Source organism: Silurus meridionalis, chromosome 1 (genome assembly GCF_014805685.1).
Source record: "Silurus meridionalis isolate SWU-2019-XX chromosome 1, ASM1480568v1, whole genome shotgun sequence".
Lineage (NCBI taxonomy): Eukaryota > Metazoa > Chordata > Actinopteri > Siluriformes > Siluridae > Silurus > Silurus meridionalis.
The window spans coordinates 27,983,797-28,006,009 of NC_060884.1; the positions used below are offsets into that span (position 1 = coordinate 27,983,797).

The following is a 22,213-nucleotide window of genomic DNA, read 5'->3' on the forward strand; positions in this document are numbered from 1 at the left end:
CTGTCTGTCTGTCTGTCTGTCTGTCTGTCGCCAGATCACTCTGAAGTGAATTTGACAGTGCACAGGTTGCATGTGGATTTCATGATTGTGTTTTGTATGTGTTTAATGCTGGCTGTCAGGTGTTAGAATGACTGTAGTAAGAGTTTCACAAGTACATTGCAGTGCAGAGTGAAGGGAACTGAGATGCTGAGGGCGAAGACGGTGACGCGCGTGACCGCGTTTCCCCCACTGCGCGTGCACGCCGCGAGGTCGCGCGCTTGGCAATGACGCGTGTCGAGACGCGGACCTGTTCATGTGAAGGTGTTTGTCTCTCACCACGTAAGAAAGACCGACTGAGTGAACACACCCGAAGGCTATTACGGCCAATTCGGACACATGTCTCCGGTAAGTCACTAAAACGAGCAGGCTGTGGACTTTGGCTTCTACCGAGCTGTTCTTCTGTGCTCTTCTCTGTATCTTCTGGTGTGTATGAACGCTGTCGGTCCCTGTGTCTGAGAAGTTATCTGTGATATTCTTCAGTTCGTGGTGAGATGAAGATTGATGGGTGCAGACCTAAATAACTGTTGGATGAAGTGGATGAGATGTTTCCTGAAGGCAACGTCTGCTCCACGTTCATGTTCCTTCTACTTCTGACCACCGGAGCGCCCGCAGGTAAGAGTCGACTCCTTAATTCAACTCCTGCGTCACCTGGGTTGTACAAGAATCCCTGTCTTTGCTGAAAACACCATTAAAACTATTACCAAATGGTTTCCATTAAGTAGTGGGTTTGTGTATATAATTAAATCATATCCTCAAAACAAAGAAACAATTGTAAAAGCCTGCTGTAATCTGAATTACATGATGTCCTAATGGTCTCTAATGGTGTCCAGCATATACCAAATTGCCAACAGGGTTGTATTGGTATGTAATATTCAGAATTATAACCATTTAAACAAATTAAAATTATTTTTATTTCTTTTTTAGCAGGGTCCAGTTTTCAGAAAACTTTACTCTTTACTATAGACTTTCATTTAGAAATGAAATATACTTTTCAAGGTCAAATATAAAAAGATAAAAACCAAAAGCTAAAAGTAAAAGTAAAATTTTATCCATTTCCCATTTAATTTACTATGCCTTAAGTTTCTACACAGTTATTTCTATTAAAGGTTCATTTTAAAGGTGCAGTGGATGATAATCTACTAGAGATACAGTAGGTAAAATATGACTCCAGTAAAAGTAAAAGTAAAAGTGCTCCCTATAAAACTTTCACTTGAGTAAAAGTACAAAAATATTTTCCTTCAAATGCACTTAAGTATCCAAAGCACTATGATTTATTATGGCTTTTATGTTCCTATTATCATTTTCATAACAAGACTCTTTACTTGATCATCTCAGTTTATGTGAAAAGACACTTATTGATTATTAAAATTACCATGAGCTCAAAACGTTCTTTTTAACTACTTAAAACAATACTTTGAAAATAAGGCCACGGATCTTGTGGCAAGTTCGAGTCAGGAGTTTCTTCCATCATTTATTCCTCTCAAAATGTTCTGCTTGCTGGTGAACTGATGCTGAAATGTATTTTTGTGATAAGTAGATTCACCAATCAAACCAAGTTCAAAACAAGGCGCGCTCTACACTGATTGGTTGCTTGCTGCGTGCTTAAGCAGTTAAGGTTTTTATCTACTCGTAAATAAAAAGGAACGACTTATTTAGCAAATTGTAGTAAAATGTAAGATATTTTGAAATGTAGTGAAGTTAAAGTCTCCCCAAATAGAAATACTTCAGTTATATACAGATACGTGAAAAAGCTACTTAAGTACAGTAACAAATTACATTTATTTTGTTACTGTCCACCGCTGCATTTTTAATAATAATTTGTTACCAGTTTGCAGTATGAAAGTCTCCTTTCCACCATTTTACTTCCCAAATTTGCTAAAAGTTATAAATAAATGAACCTTATTAGCCTTGGGGACCCCAGAACACAGGGTCCACTAAGATTCACTGAGACATTTTCACTATACATAAACTCCAGCTGTGAGAACTTGTTTGTAATCAAGGATGTTAGTATTTGATCGTTGAATTTTCAATGCAAAGATGTCTCAAATCTGATTGCTCAGAAGGTGCTGATTAATTTGCTGAAGCTCATACAATAATGGCAGCTTTAAATCACAGGTTCACCTTCATGCATGTTTATAGTGCCAACCTACGCATGTTTTTGTGTGGGTGACATTTCATGTTTGCAGATTTTATGTGGGTATTGCATGGTGCACGTCTTTTATGCGAAGACATTTATTGAACATTTCTGGAAGAAGTCTCCAGTGTCAGCACTTGGTAACAGTTCCTTTTTTTGATATGGGAAAGGTTTCAGAACAGGGCTTTGTAGTTGCTTTACTTTACTTTGCTTACAAACATATTGCTACAGTATATCATGTGATTATACACCAAGTGCTTCTTTACCAGTGAACACTTACCTTAATTGAGTAGTGTATATAAAGAGGTGTTAAAAATCAAGTTTTATGCAATATTAATGATTTTTTCATTCTTATTTCTCCACGTCTTCCCTGCAATAATCCTGCTGATATGAGGGATATATTGGTGCGGACAAAATTTCTATAAAGCTAAAGCGAAGTAAACTAATCGATGAAAAGTTCATGGATGCGTTGCTGTAATGCCATGCGTCCACTTCCCATTAGCATCATTTCTGTTGTGTTTTTGTGTTTCATAGAGAAAATATGCTCTGTGCACTCGAAGCACGAAGTCCACATGGGCTCAAGCTTCCAGATCTACTGCATCTTCAGGAAGGAATGCAACAAGCTGGTCTTCCAAGATGAAGTGTTATTGAAACACAGCAGCTTGAATTCCACCACGGTGATTATGAGCATTGTGAATCTAACACGGTCCACCACCTTCACGTGCAAATGTCAACACGAGCCAGAACCCTGTGGCACCGACATCATTCCGGGGTGTAAGTACCATACGTAGTTTATTATTTAGCGCATACCAATGCTTGTAAAAGTATATATGCTTTTGTTAGGAAAATTATTTTGTATATTAGATCTTGTTAGGAATCCTTTCCATTAGAACCAACAGCATATAGCTGTAGAAGGGTCCTGACCCTTTATTTAAAAAAACGTGTACTTATTCATTATTAATTGTTGCCCCTGATTTGAAAGCACATTCAATTGTAGAATTAGTTTAATAACATGTACAAGTGCAAATGCGATTTTTGCATACCTTTTGGTAGCATTAAGTTCAATTATTCAACACTCAATCTATTCACTTTCAGTTTTATTGATTTTTGAAAAAGACATTTTAATAAACCCATTCCAATACTGGTTCATTGGTTAAGGTTGTGAGTTCAAATCCCAGCACCACTAAGCTGCCACTGTGGGTTCTTGAGCAAACTTTGTAACCCTCAACTGCTCAATTGTGTAAATTAGATAATTGTAAGTCGCTCTGGATAAGAACATCTTCCAAATGTCCTAAATATGAATGCATTAGGACACAGACTAAGAAGACCATCCATCTAAACCTGTTAGTAGAAAAAAGATAGTTAGAAATCAATCTTCTTCAAATACAAGCTGTGATCATTTATGAACCTCTAGAAAAATTTAGTAGAGTGGAGTACCAGTCTTTAAGCAGGTCTTCAGTTTTCTCTAGAAGATCTTTAGGAGTAAGTCTTTAGTCTTTGTCTTTAAAGACTTCTAGTGACTCAGCTGTTTGGACATCAAGTGGAAGTTTGTTTGCAAGAACAGAGAAGAGTCTGCAAGCATGTTTACCTTTGTACCACTGTAAAGCTTTAAAATAGGAAATGCTACTAGTGAAAATGTGATCCTGAAATATTGCTTTTGGTTTTGCTATCAACTGTCTGTACTCATAAACAGAACAGAAAGGTTAACATCAAATGCTAAAGGAATACAATGACCTCGTATTACTCTACCCCAGCTGTAGAGCATGTGCAATTACTATGGATAAGAAACGAAAATGGTAAAACTATCATGGAAATATAAGGCCAGATATCAAATTTAATTAATTAGTTTATTGTAAAACATATTTTTCTTTTTGAAAATCAGTTGAATTGTAAATTTTATAATGTGATTCTAATGACACTTTAAAAAATTCAAAATACCACAGATTGTTATTCACCACCCAGTTAAATACTCTGCAGACTTCAAATTTTACATTGGTTTTAGATAAAGTAGAAACCTGCCAGGTGAAATACAGGTTTAAACTTAGGCCAATGCGAGAGTGTGATAATAGAGTGGAGGCTTTGAAAACCAGTGCAATATGTTCATACACTAATATTTAATAATATAGTATTTAGCACACTCTTGACATTCTCTCGGTCAGCCTCATGAGGTAGTCACCTGAAATGGTTTTCCAAAGATCCTGAGGGGTTCCCAAATGTGTTGAGTGCTTGTTGGCTGCTACTTCTTCACTCTCCATTCCAGCTCATCCCAAACCATCTTATCTGGATTTGATCAGGTGATTGTGAAAACCATGTCATCAAATGCAGGGCTCCATCACTCCCCTTCACTCTCCTTCAGTCTCCTAGCTCTTACATAAACTAGAGTGGTGTTTTGGTGGATGTTGAAAGCATTTATGTAAATTGGCCATTTCTGAGGCTGGTAATTCTAAAGTCTCGTGCAGCAGAGGTAGCTCTTGGTCTTTCTTTCCTGGGACAGCCCTCATGAGAGCCTGTTTTATAGTGTTTAATGGTTTTGGAGACTGCACTTGATGATACATTTAAAGTTCCTTAGATTTTTTGGACTGACTAACCTTCATTTGTTAAATTAATAATGCACTCTCTCCATAATACGGATTTGTATGTATAATGCTACTTGTTGTAGCACCAATTGGGCTATTGAGTCTTTACTCACCCTTTCCTCTGCACAAGACAACTGATGGTCTAAAGCACATTAAGAAGGCAAGAAATTTCACAAATAAACTCTTGATAAAGCACTCCTGTGAATTGAAAACCATTATGAATCTGATGAGAGTTTGCCAAGCTGTAATCACAACTACATGTAGCTACTTTGTACAGTCAAAGATTATAAAACATATTCTGGGTTATTTAACACATTTTTGTTTACAAATATAATTCCATACGTGTTTGTTCATACATACTGTACATATGTGCATACACACACACCCGTTATACCCCATGGACTATGTAATTCACACTTTTGTGTCTTTATTTTTAGATCCACCTGCAGTTCCACAAAACCTTACATGTATTCAACAAGGAGAATTTGGCAAAGTAAACTGCACATGGAAAATTGGATGGGAAACTCATGTCAAGACCACATCACATCTCTGGTTAGTAAATATCAATTTTTCTTGGCAAGATTTTTAGGTATATTGAAGGAAAGGAATTCTATTGACACACACAAACACACAGAACCTTCTTGATTCTTATTGTGTAATGAGTTACATTGTTTTGCAGGGTACATGGTTCCCCTCCTGTACGCTTTGAAAGTGTTGCAGTCCATGATGGAGCCAATTCTGCCTTGTTTGCTGTCTCTGGCAGGCAAACCAATTTCTCAGTGTGGGTCCATGCTAATAACAGCCTTGGCTCTCAAAACTCCACTATCCTTAGCTTCAATCTTAATAAGATAGGTACAGTAATTAAAATTTTTGTTTTACTTTGTCATTTTCAATTGTCTGCGTGAAAACAAAAAAAGCATTATGGTTTAAGATTGGTAAGTAAGTGTGAGATTGTGAAGAGTGGTATTCATACACACTTTTGGTGTAGATATGTGTAGATAAGCTTAATTTCCTTTGGGACCCTGTCCCATAGGACGAACCAAAATAGACAGTGGCATTTTGTATTTTGTAAAGTTGCATGAAATTACGGAAGTTCTTCGTGACAAATGACATAAATCTACATTTTAAAAAAAGCAAGTGTTAGAAAAGCTATAATAACAACTGTCTTTATAGTTCACATTTGAATTCATTTGCATTATATAAATCTGACACTTCACATGAATAATGTATATGAATTATATATATATATATATATATATATATATATATATATATATATATATATATATATATATATATATATGAATGATGTAATCTGGAGTAACCATCATTCTATCATGTGCTCCCCTGTGATTTTATTTCTGTCCATGTTGGTAGAAAAAAAAAAAATATTTTTGGACATATGTTCCATGAGTCATAAAAATAGCATGTAAAATGATGATCCAGACATGAGAGTTACACAACACACACTAATACATCCAAATAGGACACTAATACATCCGGATACTCCAGATCCCATCACTTCCTGTCCAATAAGGTTAATTAGAGATTGAAACTATGGTGTATATCCATTAAAGAGCATATCTATATGTCATATAGTCAATGAACACACTGTTCACACGCTAACCCTTTCTCCTTCTGTTGATCTGTTCATGTGCAGTGAAACCGCAGAGCCCCAATATAACGAAGGTGGAATGCTCTTCAAGAAAATGCCAGCTTTATACAGACAATGCACAGAAAATGCAAGTGGTAGAAATCCAATATAAAGAGAAAGAGAAAAGCTGGAACCCTGTTTTATTCAAAGTACGTACACATGGAACAAATCACTGCAATTTCTAAACAATACACAACATGCACTGCTACATATGAGGAATACTAGATGCGGTGTTAATCGGGACCTAATGTTGAATGTGAAGATGGTGTTTTTGATGTTTTTTACAGTACTTTCTATAATTCACGTTTACTTTCATTATTGTTGTATATTGTTTAAAACAGGAGGAACTAACATAAATACAGGGAATAGAAGAGATAGGTTTCTTTCTTAAAATGCATGTATGAGTTATTTGATTTAGAAATCAAAGGCCCGGCATCAAAGGGCTGCAAGTATCTAAATGAATTTCCAGTTTTAATGAAAAATTTCGACTTGAGATATCGTTTTCAATTACACCCCTAGTTTTTTGGAATTCTCAAGAAAGGCTATGAGGATGTTGTCTTGTGGGTTGTGTACATTCTAGTGAAAGGGTGGCATCAAGAATGAGTCATGGAACGTAATGATAGAGGTAAAATAATAATAGATTTATTAAAGATATCACAGAGTTGCATTTCTGTTTAGCGAGTGGCAGCTCCTTTTTGTTTGAGAAAGAATTCTATGGAGCTGAAAACGAACGCTTTGGAGCTGTTTGGTTTTAAATGATTTGTAGATGTGCTGATTGAAGTTCAGTCTTGGTTTTCCCTTTATATTAATGTAGGTGCGTTAAACAATTTTGAACATTCCACTGTTTATTTGAGTCCCATGAATTTTTCAATGAATGGATCTGAATGACTGTGCTTGTTTGAGAACTTAAGCGGGATATTTTAAAGCTAGAAGAAAAAGAAAATTAAGCATTTATATCATATGTAATATAGTGAATATACAATTTGGAAATGTGCGGAAAAAGTAAGAAACCCCTGTTGTACAAATAACTAGACATTGCACAATCCAGCCATGGAAAACAAGCAGTTGATGACTGAAACACCCAAGAAAAACCCAAAAGCAACAGTCTGTGACATCACCAACAGTTGGATAGTGGGTGAAAGTCACAATCCACTGTTTCAAGAAGGCATCAAGAGCAGAAATGTAGAGTGGAGGTAGTGTAGGTTTGGGCTTGCATCTGGAACAAGCACACTAAATTTGATTGATGGTAGCAGTGGAGTAAATTCGGAAAGCTACAAAAACCTTTAGTCTGCCAATTTACAGAGAAATCAATCCAATCTAGTTTGGAGGACCATCATGCAGCAAGACTATGATATAAAACATTTTTGCCTACAGAGGAAAAAAGTGGAGGACTTCGGTTAATCTAGTCAATTTAGTCAAAGTCAGTTTCAAGACTGAAGGGTGAAACCCCCTAAAACAACTAATAGACTAATAGTGTGGTACAATCCAGGAAAAACTGTTTGATGATACCAGTAGGTCACAGGTTTAATGCTGTTATTGCAAAAAAAGGTTATGCAGCCAAAGATTTAATGTTATTTTTATGTACAGTAAAAACCTGTTGTACGAGCAACTAATAGTACGAGCAATCGAAGATACGAGCGACCTTGCTCGCAAAATTTTACCCTATTTTGCTAATTTTGAAGGTACGAGCAAACCCACGCTGCCGGTTGCCCGCTTTCATCTCGTGTCCCTCAGTCATTCTCAATTTTACATTAATTCTCATGGGGAAATTAATGTCCCTCAGTCGTTCTCAATTTTACATTAATTCTCATGGGGAAATTAATGTCCCTCAGTCGTTCTCAATTTTACATTAATTCTCATGGGGAAAACTAGTTCGTACATATGAGCAAACAAATTATGCTCGTCCAACGGGATTTTACTGTACTAGATTTAACCTATAATTTGCTCTTAATAAGATGCTCTGCCAACAAAGGTACCATAGTTATTGAACACGTCTAGATGTAAATATCTGGCCGTCTTGTAATTCCGATCGATCATCTCATGTTCATTTTTTACAATTATTTTTAAGAAACCCAAACGTCTTCAGTGTATAGCAAAAAATATGAATGGGTCTTACAATTTCAACACTTTTCTAAATGTTTGTAAAAATGTGCATAAGATTATATAGTGTAATGTATAGGCTACAGAGCAGTTAACTCAATTGACCTGCCAAACACGCTTCTTTAGGGTAGCTCAACAAAAACCCTGAACTCTCCAAATACTAAACAGTAAAATGTAGATGGTTTGCACAAATGTATTATATCTGCTGTATATTTATTGATCATTACACCAGGTTTTTTATTTTTTACATTCTTACAGTATTTAGGTTTTTTTACACATGAAAGGATTGCATTAAAACGCTGACTTACTGGCAGCCCACAAACCTACTGATCAGATGAGTCTGAAGATTACAAAACTTTTGTGGGCTGATTCAGAACTAGACAGATAAATGTCAAGGGGTTTTTGCAATCCTCATGGTGTGACACAACTGGAAGACATTTTGCACTGTAAAAAAAAAAATTATTCGGAGCTTTTTTTGTTATTATTGGTTTGTTTTTACTTCAATGCAAACTTCAAAAGAGAAATTTCCACCATCAGTTCATAGTTTCAAATATTTATATAGTTTTTTTTAAATAGGAAAAAAAGACATCAGACAGCGTCAAGACAATAATAGTGGTGTAACATCCTCTGGCTGTTGTTCTTTAACAGTGCAGCAAAGAGGAAATGTGACTGAGAAACTGTTTCAAAACTAAACTGAAACTAAACTGAAAAGGTATTTAATGTACCTTAGTTGCAGACTTGAGGTGCAATAATTATAGAAATTGATTCCATAGCAGTGTGGAATTTTCAAAGTGTTTTTTTTTTTTTATGTGTATTTATACTCGAATGCAGAAAATAATTAGCTTATGGATTTAAATGCCATTCTGTCCAATATCATAATATAAATAAAAAATAGCTAGTATAGCATGATGTTTAGCGAATTTGCTTGAAATTATTGCTTCAAAGTGTTCAGAATCAGATAATTTTTCTATCGAGTTAAGAAATATCGTTCTTAATAGTTTCCTATATATTTACAGTAGTTAGTCATGTGATCTGTATGTTGAGTATCATTATTGTTGAGTATAATTATTGTTATTTTCTCTCTTAGAACACCAATTCAACAACTAGCTGGACTGTACCCTCATTAAATCCATATAGCACATACATATTCGAGGTCAGGTGGAAACTTGGCCCCACGAGAGGTCTGTGGAGCGAGTGGACCAGGATCGAGGGCATGACTGATGAAGAAGGTAGTGATTCAAACCATATGGACTCTTTTAGTCTCTTCATTTGATCATAACTCAAAGGTTATATTTATTTGACTCATTCGAAACATGGCGTTTTCGGTGATATACACTCAGACTGGGGATTGTAATGGAAACATACACAGAGACGGCTGATTGTGTTAGATTAGTGCACGTTCTGACTTATTTTATTTTTCTGCAGAACTACAGTCATGTATAGTATCAGCATCACACATGGAAGTGGAAGTGCTTGCTCGGTCTTACATCAGAAAAAATATTGCTGTATGGATTTTACATGCGTCTGTGGATTGAATGTAAAAAGCTCATCACTTGGACTCCCGTATTTAATTCTAGTTTTTAGTACAAATCAAAATCTAATCTAATCTAAATCAATGTTGCTGCAAGTATTACTTCTGCATCACATCCCCAAGTGTCCGTAGTTCAATCCTGGGCTTAGGTTACGATTTATGTACCATAAGTTCTTATGTTTCCATAAAAACGCCTGTAATGGAAATGGCTACTCTAAATTGACTCTAGGTGTGTCTGTGTGTTTGGTGCCTCATGATTGACTGGCATCTTATCCAGGGTTAGATTTGACACCCTGTCCAAGAGTAGTTATGGAAGATGAATGAATATTGGGTCATTGGGATCACCTTCCAGAGTGCCTCTTCAGATGAAAAATAGTAACACTGGGTCTACTTCTGCATTTTTTATTTTACTGAGTAATTATTTAGATTAATTATCTGGATTTATTAAAAACATACATTAGATTTATCAATGTGTAATAAGGAGGCATGAAGAATGGAGGATGCTGACATGTTAAGATTCTTTATATGTATTTGCTCTATTAAGAAGTCTGATTTTTCTGTCAGCAGTCTGATCAGTTCCTGATCCTCCCCTTAAGCATGCAAAAATGTTTTTTTGTTCTGTTCTGTTCTTTTCTTTTTTTGTGTGTGTCATTTGAACTTTTTTATTTGTAGGTGTCTATATTTGGGGTGGAATTGTTGGGTGCCTTGCCAAGTTTTTTGATTGCTTTAAAATCCTACATTGTCCATTTTCATTTCAAGTATATGCTTATTCTTTTTTTGTTTGTTTGTTTTTGTTTTTTTTTTAGCTCCTGTGACAATGCTTGATGTGTGGTATACTGAAGACCTTACCCGAACAGTCAGCAAGTCTTTCCAGTTATATTGGAAGGCAAGTATTACATGCAGTTCACTCACATAACAAACACAATTACTTTATTTTTCCAGCTCATTAAAAGAGGTTGTGTATTCAGGCAATCCGGACATTGATTTTGTTTTGTTGTAGCTAGGCAGTTGCTCCAGACTTTCACAGTGCCCAACATTTCACATGATTAAAAGGTCAAACCGCTACTGAGAAGTGACATACTTCGTGAAATCTGCAGCTTTACAACCACTCTTTTGAAACAAAACCCAAAAGGCTTTCAAGTTTCTGCCTGTAAAAAAAGGCTTTAGAGGAAATCACAGCTTCGCATAATGAATTCCAGTGCGGCTTTTATTACTTTGATGCTTTATGCAAGTAGACAGTCGGGTCCATAAATATACGGACAGTAACCAATTGAGGACATGCAAGCTCTGACGTTGATCTTGACTGCTTCCAAATGCATTTTGGTGGTCAGCAGAACTCTTATGAGCCAAAATGTATTCGGGTCCTCCAGTATGAAACCATTATATCTTTCACTTTGTGATTAGGAGCTGAACAATTCAGAAGCCAGAGGAAAGATTCAGAGGTACATGGTGACAGTGAGTGAAAAGGGAATCAGCAACGAGACTGCTGTGGTTGGAAAAAAATTCAGCGTGTCCTGTTTTCCCTGCAACGTGTCCATTTCTGCTAGGAACTCCAAAGGCCAGTCTCCTGCCAGACTCATTCAGCTGCAGCCTATAGGTAGGCCACATCCTCAACATGCCCATTCAGTGCTTTTTGTTTGCACTGCTTCTCATGTTCTCTTTTGTAAAATTACAGTATACATCTGTACATTTTTATGTGTATGCATTTGCAACAAAACAATGTAGGTCTGTAGGTAGTGCAAATACCAGTAATGGGACAATCATCCATGCCATCAATCATGGGTGGGTGTAAAATCCTGTATGCAGAACAGCGCTTTCCTCTCAGGGTGGTACGTTACCCTGTGATGAAGCTTGACCAGCAGTTTGAAAGGATATGAATGATAATGGTTTCACGTGTCATGAAAAAAACAATTGTTAGCATTCCAAGCATGTTAGTATCTGTTGGATGTATTGATATTACAAAATTCATCGCAACATAGTAACTATAATTATTAGTTTCTTAATAAATTACCCCATTAAAAAAAACTCTTTATAGTTTAATGGTGTGTAAGTATTGTGTAAATCTGGTACACTTAATGCGCTTTATATGATGTCAAATGTGCATGATCTGGAGATGAACTCTTTAGTGGTGTGCGAGTTAAAAGTTTATGCTGGGACAAAAAAAAAATTGTGATTTTTTTTACTCTAATAAAGGCAATATATTGTTGATGGCTAAAGAAAGATAATACATTTACAGCAACAATCAGTGCAACTCTTAAACAAAGAAAGAAACCACAATGGTGGATGGGGGGAAAAGGGAACCTTGCAGAATAAACCAATTTTACCAATAATATAATTAATGTGTTAATGCACTGGGGTATAAATTTACTAAATATGATTGTTGTACTTTTCTGGTTTTGCAGCTTTTCTTCCATACAAGGTGTCACACACTCCTGTGAATAATCACAGTGTCGCCCTCTCTTGGCCGAGGCCTGCCAGTGCAGACACAGTGACTGAGTTCTTGGTAGAGTGGTTTCCCGTGGGAAAGATGCAGGAACTTCAGTGGATCAGAGTGAAACGGCATCTTAACACAATACATATTACTGGTCAGTAGGTGTGGAAGGTGTTCTTCAGAATATCTGCAACAGTTGCTTCTTCTTCTTTCGACTGCTCCATTAGGGGTCACCAACGCGGATCATCTGTCTTCATGCTACTCTGTCCTCTACATCTGACTCTTTCATTTCAAGCGGCTACATTCTCAGTATTCTTCTTCCGATATACTCCATGTCCATTCTCTGCAAAAGTCCAAAACATCTCAATCGCACCTCCCTCACCTTGTCTCCAAAACGTCCTACATGCGCTGTTTTTTAACATTTCCAATTATTATTTAACCATTTTTAATTATTTAACATAGAAAGAGACATGAGCACAGTGTCTTATAACATGAGAACCAATTTTGTACCTTGCTAATAAAGAATAAATATCATTAACACACATTTCAGTAATAAAATATTTCCTTTCATTGCTGTATTTTGCCTCTAGTGTAATAACAGAGGCTGAACCAGAAATGGTGGCCATCTAGACAACTTAGACATTTAAACAATATTCATAAAAATATAAAATAAAAATATATTGTCCACAGGTTTACAGCCTGCAATGTGCTATAAAGGTGCAGTGGTTTACCTACACTCATCTGGGACAAAGAAAGCCAACTTCAGCAAGATCTCCACCTGGCAGACAGGTGAGAGGGTCGCTTCAACCAAAGCTGGTCATTAAATTATGTTTTTAAAAAAAGATGTGAAATAAGTGTCTTTGAACCCACAGCTCCACTACAGAGTCCTGTGCCTAGCATCAATGTGCAAGGTGAAAAAGTGGAGGTAAAATGGAGTGAGATCCCACCAGCAAAGAGAGGAGGCTGTCTGGAAAAATACACCATCTACCTGAGTGGTTCAGCGGGCAAAATAAACATTTACAGTAAGCAGCTATAGATGTATAGGATATATTGATGTTGAGTGTCTTTGAATTGATAGCATTGTGATTTAATCAGATAAACAGCATCCTGTGGCATGTACACTGTAAAGGGGTCTTTTTTATTTGTTAACATTTCTTCGCATATGCCCCTGGAGAACAGAGGGTTAGGGGTCTTTCTCAAGGGCCCAAGAGTGGCAGCTTGGCAATACCTGGGCTTATAACCTTCTGATCAGTAACCCAGAGCTTTAACCACTGAGCTTCCACTTCCCCGGTAAAGGGTTTAAAATAAAACAAGACATTTTTTTGTTGTTGTTGTTATTTATTTTAGTAAACAGTTGTAATTTTTGCCAAAAAAATATTTTTTGCTTTGGACCTAATCTAATGCCAATTGTATTTTAATTACTTGTTATATTGTTCACCAGGAAAATCTGTGCTCTGAAATTACATTTAGACTGCAACCGATACCCAGACACAGGCTCACGTGTGCATTTGCATAATTTGCAGTTGTTCTAGTTTGTAAAACTCACTGAAGCCGAACTGTGTTGCAGACGTCCCACACCCTCAGAGAGAGGTGACTATCGGGGACCTGACGCTGGGACAGAAATACAAACTGTGGGTCTCAGCTTGGACTTCAGCAGGAGAAAGCCCTGCAGAAAATCATCGGCAGTTCAAACCAAAACCCTCCAGAGAAACATTAGGTATGGAAAATTATGTCCTAAAGTTTGTCACCCATCCACACACACACACACACACACACACACACACACACACACACACACACACACACACAGTATAACCCAATAACCACTGTTTAGAACCTTGATTAACTAAAGAGCATCTCAGCTTGTGGTAGATGGCCTACAGCAGTGGAAGGCCATCTCAAGTTTCACTCTTTTCAACCATGAACAGGAATCTGAGGCTACAGTGGGTACAAGCTCAGCAAAATTAGCAGATAAAGAGTGAACACACAGTAAACAGTGTTTTTCTGTGTAGTATTTGTGCCCACAGTAGCCTGTTTTTGTCCATGTTTTTGTCTGCAGTAAGAATGTTCTTCTTCAATAAAAACGCCTCACTATGCAAAATTGTGCATAATTATTTTTAAATGCTGTAACCTTTGGCCAAAGACTTTCGAAACCATTAGACTGACCAACAAAAAAGCAGCTTTCTAATTTTATTACTTACATTCTGCTTTATTCTTCACATTGTTAATTTTTTCCTGTAGCAGATGAGAAGCACGTGCTTTTTCTCTTCTTATTGGGTGGCATCATTTTCTTCACCTGTCTGTGCTTGCTGTGCTTATGTCAGCTCCCTTCAGTACACAGAAGGTAAGAATGCAATCCACAGCAACCAAAAAATGTCAAAAGTATATGGACACCAGAGCAAAAAGACCCATCTTTGTTGTTGGGCGTCTTTGCTGTAATAATACATTCTATCCTCCAGGAAGGCTTTTCATCCGATTTTGGGAAAAGGTTTAGACCTTTCTTTTTTTTTTTTACTTTACAGTGCAGGGAACCTTTTTCCGCAAATCTGGGCTTGAAACTTTCTAGAACTGCGTTTGAAACGAGCCACATAAAGTATGGGTGTGATTGTCTGGTGTCAATATATTTTCGGCCAAATAGAACATCTAATAAAAGAACACAATTGAGAAGCATTTTGTAATTTGTTTGTGAAAAACTCTTTCAGATTATCAGGATGTTGTCACTGCTTAATGCCAAGCATCGTCCCAGATCCTGCAAACAGCAAATGGGCAAAAGAGTGTGCAAGTGAGGAGGTACAGGCATACTGAATACTCTTTATTAATACATATAGGCTACACATACAAATTATTTTGTAAATGGTGAAGGATTAAAATGTGGCTTTAATGGATTCAAGACACGTTGTTTACTACAGTACAGACCAAAAGTTTATATATATATATATATATATATATATATATATATATATATATATATATATATATATATATATATATACATACATACATACAGTACAGACCAAAAGTTTATATATATATATATATATATATATATATATATATATATATATATATATATATATATATATATATATATATTTATACATACAGTACAGACCAAAAGTTTGGACACACCTTCTCATTCAAAGAGTTTTCTTTATTTTCATGACTATGAAAATTGTAGTCACACTGAAGGCATCAAAACTATGAATTAACACATGTGGAATTATATACATAACAAAAAGTGAACTGAAAATATGTCATATTGTAGGTTCTTCAAAGTAGGCATCAAGAGAATGCCAAGAGTGTGCAAAGCAGTAATCTAAGCAAAAGGTGGCTACTTTGAAGAACCTACTTCTTCTTCTTCTTCTTTCGGCTGCTCCCATTAGGGGTCGCCACAGCGGATCATCCGTCTCCATACCACCCTGTCCTCTACATCTGCCTCTTTCACACCAACTACCTGCATGTCTTCCCTCACCACATCCATGAACCTCCTCCTTGGCCTTCCTCTTTTCCTCCTACCTGGTGGCTCCATCTTCAGCATTCTTCTACCAATATAATTCATGTCCCTTCTCTGCACATGTCCAAACCATCTCAATCTCGCCTCCCTCACCTTGTCACCAAAACATCCTACATGCGCTGTCCCTCTAATACACTCATTTCTAATCTTGTCCATCCTCGTCACTCCCAACGAAAACCTTAACATCTTCAGCTCTGCTACCTCCAGCTCCACCTCCTGTCTTTTACTCAATGCCACTGTCTCTAATCCATACAACATCGCAGGTCTCACCACAGTCCTATAAACTTTCCCTTTCATTCTTGCAGATACCCTACTATCACAAATCACTCCTGTCACTCTTCTCCACCCACTCCACCCTGCCTGCACTCTTTTCTTTACTTCTAACACACTCTCCATTACTTTGCACTGTTGACCCCAGGTACCTGAACTCCTCCACCTTCTCCACCTCTTCTCCTGCAACCGCATCACCCACTGCCCTCCCTCTCATTCACACACATGTACTCTGTCTTACTCCTACTGACTTTCATTCCCCTTCTCTCCAGCGCATATCTCCACCTCTCCAGGCTCTTCTCAACCTGCTCTCTACTCTCACCACAAATCACAATATCATCTGCAAACATCATAGTCCAGGAGACTCCTGTCTGACCTCGTCCGTCAACCTGTCCATCACCACTGCAAACAGGAAAGGGCTCAGGGCCGATCCTTGATGCAGTCCAACCTTCACTCTGAACCAGTCTGTCGTACCTACTGCACACTTCACTGCCGTCACACTGTCCTCATACATGTCCTGCACCACCCTTACATACTTCTCTGACACACCTGACTTCCTCATACAATACCACAACTCCTCTCTTGGCACTCTGTTGTACGCTTTCTCTAAATCCACAAATACACAATGCAATTCCTTCTGTCCTTCTCTATACTTCTCCATCAACATCCTCAAAGCAAATAAGGCATCTGTGGTGCTCTTCCTCGGCATGAAACCATACTGTTGCTCACAGATGGTCACCTCTTCTCTCAGCCTGGCTTCCACTACTCTTTCCCATAACTTCATGGTGTGACTGATCAACTTAATTCCCCTGTAGTTACTGCAGGTCTGCACATCTCCTTATGCTTAAAGATCGGTACCAGCACACTCCTTCTCCATTCCTCAGGCATCCTCTCCCCTTCCAGAATCCTGTTAAACAATCTGGTTAAAAACTCCACTGCCATCTCTCCTAAACATCTCACGCCTCTACCGGTATGTCATCTGGTCCAACCGACTTTCCATTCTTCATCCTCTTAATCGCTGCTCTCACTTCCTCCTTACTAATCCTATCTACATCCTGCTTCACCAACTCCACATCCTCCAACCTTCTCTCTCTGTGATTTTCCTCATTCATCAGCTGCTCAAAATACTCCCTCCACCTTCTCAACACACTCTCCTCACTAGTCAACACATTTCCTCTCCATCCTTTATTGCTCTAACTTGCAGTACATCCTTCCCAGCTCGGTCCCTCTGCCTGGCCAATCGGTATAACTCCTTTTCTCCTTCCTTAGTGTCCAACCTCTTATACAGCTCCTCATATGCCTTTTCCTTGGCTTTCGCCACATCCCTTTTTACCTGCTGCCGCATCTCCTTGTACTCCTGCCTACTTTTCTCATCACTCTGTCGATCCCACTTCTGTTTTGCCAACCTCTTTCCCTAATGCTCTCCTGCACTTCCTCATTCCACCACCACGTCTCCTTGTCTTGCTTTCTATTTCCAGATGTCACACCAAGTACTTTTCTAGCTGCCTCCCTCATCACTCCTGCAGTAGTTCCCCAATCATCCGGCACCTCTTCACCACCACCGAGCCCCTGTCTGACCTCTTCCCTGAACCTCACACTACACTCTTCCTCCTTCAGTTTCCACCATCTTATTCTTCTTTCAATCCTTACATTCCTCCTCTTCTTCTTTGCCTCCAAAACCATCCTACAGACCACCATCCGATGCTGTCTAGCTACACTGTCCCCGCCAACACCTTACAGTCTCCAATCTCCTTCAGGTTGCATCTCCTGCATAGCACATAGTCCACCTGTGTGCACCTTCCTCCACTCCTATACGTCACCCTATGATCCTCCTTCTTCTTAAAATACGTGTTCACCACTGCCATTTCCATCCTTTTAGCAAAATCTACCACCATCTGCCCTTCCACATTCCTCTCCTTAAAACCATACCTACCCATCACCTCCTCATCACCTCTGTTCCCTTCACCTACATGCCCATTAAAGTCTGCCCCAATCACCAATCGTTCTTTCCTAGGTACACCATCTACCACTTCATCTAATTCACTCCAGAATCTTTCCTTTTCCTCCATCTCACAGCCAACTTGTGGAGCATAGGCACTGATGACATTTATCATCATCCTTCAACTTCCACCTTCACGATCATCACCCTATCAGAAACTCTCTTCACCTCCACTACACTCTTACTGTACTCTTCCTTCAGAATCACCCCTACACCATTTCTCTTCCATCCACACCATGATAAAACAGTTTAAATCCACCTCCAATGTTCCTGGCCTTACTCCCTTTCCACTTGGTCTCCTGAACACACAGCATATCTACCTTTCTCCTCTCCATCATATCAGCTATCTCTCTCCCTTTACCCGTCATAGTAACAACATTTAAAGTACCAACCCGAACCTCTACTCTCCTACACTGCTCCTTTTCCTGCCGTCTCTGTAGACGTCTTCCTCTCTCCTTCTCCTCCTTCGGCCAACAGTAGCCCAATTTCCACCAGTACCCTGTCGGCTAACGATACCTGTGGCGGTCGTTGTTAACCCGGGCCTCGACCGATCCGGTATGAAATTCTCCTTTGTGATCCGCATATTTGATTTGGCACATGTTTTACGCTGGATGCCCTTCCTAACGCAACCCTCCCCATTTACCCGGGCTTGGGACCGGCACTAAGAGTGCACTGGCTTGTGCCCCCCTAATGGCTGGGTTACTTTGAAGAACCTACAATATGACATATTTTCAGTTGTTTCACACTTTTTTGTTATGTATATAATTCCACGTGTTAATTCATAGTTTTGATGCCTTCAGAGTGAATCTACAATTTTCATAGTCATGAAAATAAAGAAAACTCTTTGAATGAGAAGGTGTGTCCAAACTTTTGGTCTGTACTGTATATCGATTAGGTTACTCTATGAGGTGCAAATGAGATCTATAATACACTCTAGGTGGTACGATATGATTTACCTTTCCATCATCAAAACTGTTTTACCACAATAGTATTAATTAGTGATACACTACTAAGTTACTAATTTTAACTCTTGGTATCTGGTTATAAATGAAACGGTTTCATTACAGCACTCACCAACAAATTGATCAAAGTGTGATGGTCACTTATGGGCCACATATCGTTAGCCAGGTTTTCCCACACTGTTGTACCACAGTCACTCATCAAGGTACTTTCACACTGTATTATGAAGTCATCCATACATTTGTCAGTGGGTGACTAACATCAAACAAATCAGGAGACAGATCGTATGCTCTCTACTGTAGGGCCGACCCCGAATAGGAGGAGCCTTATTCCAGTATCTCACAGTTGAATCTTCCCAGAGGTGTTATGAAACAAGGATCATGCCATTTTAGTTATATGGGGGTGCTCAATGTCTGATTTTACATAGAACTACCGGTTTTCTCCTAATAAGTTTATATACAGCCTATTATGCTGTAAATAAAAACGTGAAAAGAAAGAAGCTTTTAATAAATATCTTTAACACGCCTGAATAAATCCAAATCCCTCTGTGAGAGATTTGTTTTACTTTCCATGATCCGTGACGACACAATTTTTTATTGTTTTTCAATGCATCGATGTTGCGTTTTAATTGCACAGGCAATTTAGCCGATTTAATTAGATTCGCCGACATGGAAAATGCAAACCCTGTCTGCAGTCTGGCCTTTCTGCAGTTATTTAGTTAATCAGTCGACTATAGGCAAGACTTGACAATTCTGATACGACAGTGTAAATCATTAGTGGGGGACGCCCCTACTTTTGTCTTCACTCCCCTGGTATTCATTGTACCAAGTCAATCTATATTTTCATAAAGAATATTTTTGTAACTTTGTCACATCTGTGGACACGCCCACATAGACCCAACTGCTGTTGCCTTTGAGAATCTTCAGCTCTCATTGAAATTCAAAATTCATAATATTCATAAATATAGTCACAGGGACATGTGGCAGGTTTTCTCAGGCACCGCCTTTTGATTTTGTTAAAACTTTTAAAGAAGAATAATAGCATTTCTAGTTCCTGATGCTCTACAATAACTACAATGCTACAGTAAGTTATGTCAGTATAAACCAGATATGATTCATTACACTCAGATAAACATATATAAGGTGGTAATAATGGCAGTTCTACAGGTGTCAAGATTGCAGGTTTAGCTGGAGCATTATACAGTTTCTGACTTCCTGCTGTGGCAAAAGTGGAGACACTTGATAACTACAGCAGTAGTCAAACCACAGCAAAATCTACCCGGCGGAAATGGCAGTTCTTTGAAAACGAAAGGATGCAGTATGTCAAAGATGCACGTGTGCTCCCGGTATCGCTGCTTCAAATGCAGAATTTAACTTCAGCCCATTGTAAAATAATGGATGGGACAATGTCCTTTCTTGTTAGTAAAATTGGAGGAGTTGCTTATTATTAAATATATTCAATATATTATTAAAGATTTCATACAATTTTGTCATTTTGGATAAATTCATTTTTTTCCTTTCTATGTACCTACTTTTCATCTATGCATTCTGTCCATTTCTTAGTATTTCACCTTTATGATAGACATGGTGGGTGTTCAATGTGGTCCGGTTTGCTTTTCTTTCCACTCAGGGTGAGATGAAGCTGCAGCTGCACCTGAGCGACTCCAGCATGAGCGAAGAGGAGCCGAATACGGTCGAGGTGGAGGAATTTCCCCAGGAGACATTCTCTAAGGGCGAGACAGTCTCCACTGAGGAAACACTACACCCAGGCAAACTGCAGGCCGAATCATCACCGTATCACACCAACATCCCCAGCTCTTACCTGAAGAGCTTCTCCAATGAGTCGAGCAGCTCAGACACCACCCAGGCCTCCAGGAGCACAGACATTACCGTGGACTACATCTCGACTCACGGCGTGACGAGCGGACAAGAGGACGAGGACGAGGACGATGATGTTTACGAATGCGATGATGGGGGCGAGAGTGAGCACAAGGCATTTGAATTCTTCCCCTGCCCCAAGAGCCCCTTTCTGCAACCGCTCATATCCATTGGAGGGAAATTGACTCTTGATTCAGTGAAAATCGACTGCAGTGATTTGTTAGATTGTGTCTGAAGCTCTGCGAAGTGCAGCGCTTTTGTTAAATAATGTAAAGAATCCTTTTTTACGATGCACAGATTTTCCACCTTGTTTAGTTTTGCTTTCAATCGAACTCTTTTTAAACAATTAACACTAACACCTGATCGCTATGTTCATGTTAACCTCATTATATTTTAAGACTTTTTTTTTTTTCGATTTTACAACTTAACAACCTCAGTTTAATATTATGCAGATGTAAATACTCTGTATATAAAAAATAAAAAAAACTTAAAGGATTTGTTTTTAAGTCATGCTTTTTTTTCCTGCAAAAAAAAAAAAGAGCAAGCAATGATCTATCGTTCCAAATCCTATACATGATTGTGAAGCATTCAAGATGAACACAACATACAATAAGTACATTCTACATTAATGGAGAAGCAATGGCTTTTTTTTTTTTTTTTGCTTTGTTCTGGCAAATCGAAACAAAATTAAGCAAGAATTTAAAGAACAGAATAATAAAATATAAACATCAAAAAAAAATAATAATTTGAACGAACTTCCAAAATATAGTCATACTTCTGGAGGTTTTTTCTAAAAGTATTAATTGTACTGCAAATTCTCCTGGCAAAAGAAAAGCTTAAAATATTAATTAAATATTAAGCTTGTAAGAAATCATTCATAAAAAGAATTTTGCAAGAATTAAACCCTTCTGAGACTTTAATGTGCTGGTTTACTTTTGCTCCAGTGAACTGTTCGGGTAGAAGCAAGAGACGGAAATATACTTTTATAGAGCTTTTGTATACAAATGTAAAAACATATTGATTTAAATGTTTGATGAAAAATTCAACACATCTGGGTTCACATTTTTCAAGAACTCGCTGCTCAACTGAAGCTCAGCACCAGTTTTCTTCTGGAAATTAGAAAGAGAT

General features: G+C 38.0%; 1 protein-coding gene across 2 annotated transcripts; it reads left to right on the forward strand.

Annotated features, from left to right (window-relative positions):
- Positions 1 to 6: 6 nt before the first annotated feature.
- On the forward strand, positions 7 to 21,580 carry il12rb2 (interleukin 12 receptor, beta 2a). 2 transcript variants are annotated; one of them, XM_046856217.1, is made up of 16 exons: positions 7 to 384; positions 520 to 651; positions 2,708 to 2,947; positions 5,187 to 5,301; positions 5,429 to 5,601; positions 6,410 to 6,552; positions 9,591 to 9,732; positions 10,841 to 10,920; positions 11,439 to 11,631; positions 12,437 to 12,619; positions 13,156 to 13,254; positions 13,338 to 13,487; positions 14,033 to 14,182; positions 14,710 to 14,809; positions 15,168 to 15,255; positions 20,838 to 21,580. In XM_046856217.1, exons 2-16 carry the CDS (start codon positions 582 to 584, stop codon positions 21,318 to 21,320), a joined length of 2,409 nt encoding a protein of 802 aa, XP_046712173.1. In that variant the 5' UTR covers positions 7 to 384; positions 520 to 581; the 3' UTR covers positions 21,321 to 21,580. The 2 variants fall into 2 exon arrangements, with proteins under 2 accessions (XP_046712173.1, XP_046712164.1); XM_046856208.1 differs by having other exon boundaries at positions 8 to 384; positions 14,707 to 14,809.
- The last annotated feature ends 633 nt before the right edge of the window (positions 21,581 to 22,213 follow it).

Bases quoted from the DNA above. Each gene is read 5' to 3' on its own strand.
- il12rb2 (XM_046856208.1), top strand. From the start codon at position 582: ATGTTTCCTGAAGGCAACGTCTGCTCCACGTTCATGTTCCTTCTACTT. The intron at 13,255-13,337 runs GTGAGAGGGTCG...TTGAACCCACAG, and splicing joins GATCTCCACCTGGCAGACAG to CTCCACTACAGAGTCCTGTG. The intron at 15,256-20,837 runs GTACAGGCATAC...CTTTCCACTCAG, and splicing joins AAGAGTGTGCAAGTGAGGAG to GGTGAGATGAAGCTGCAGCT.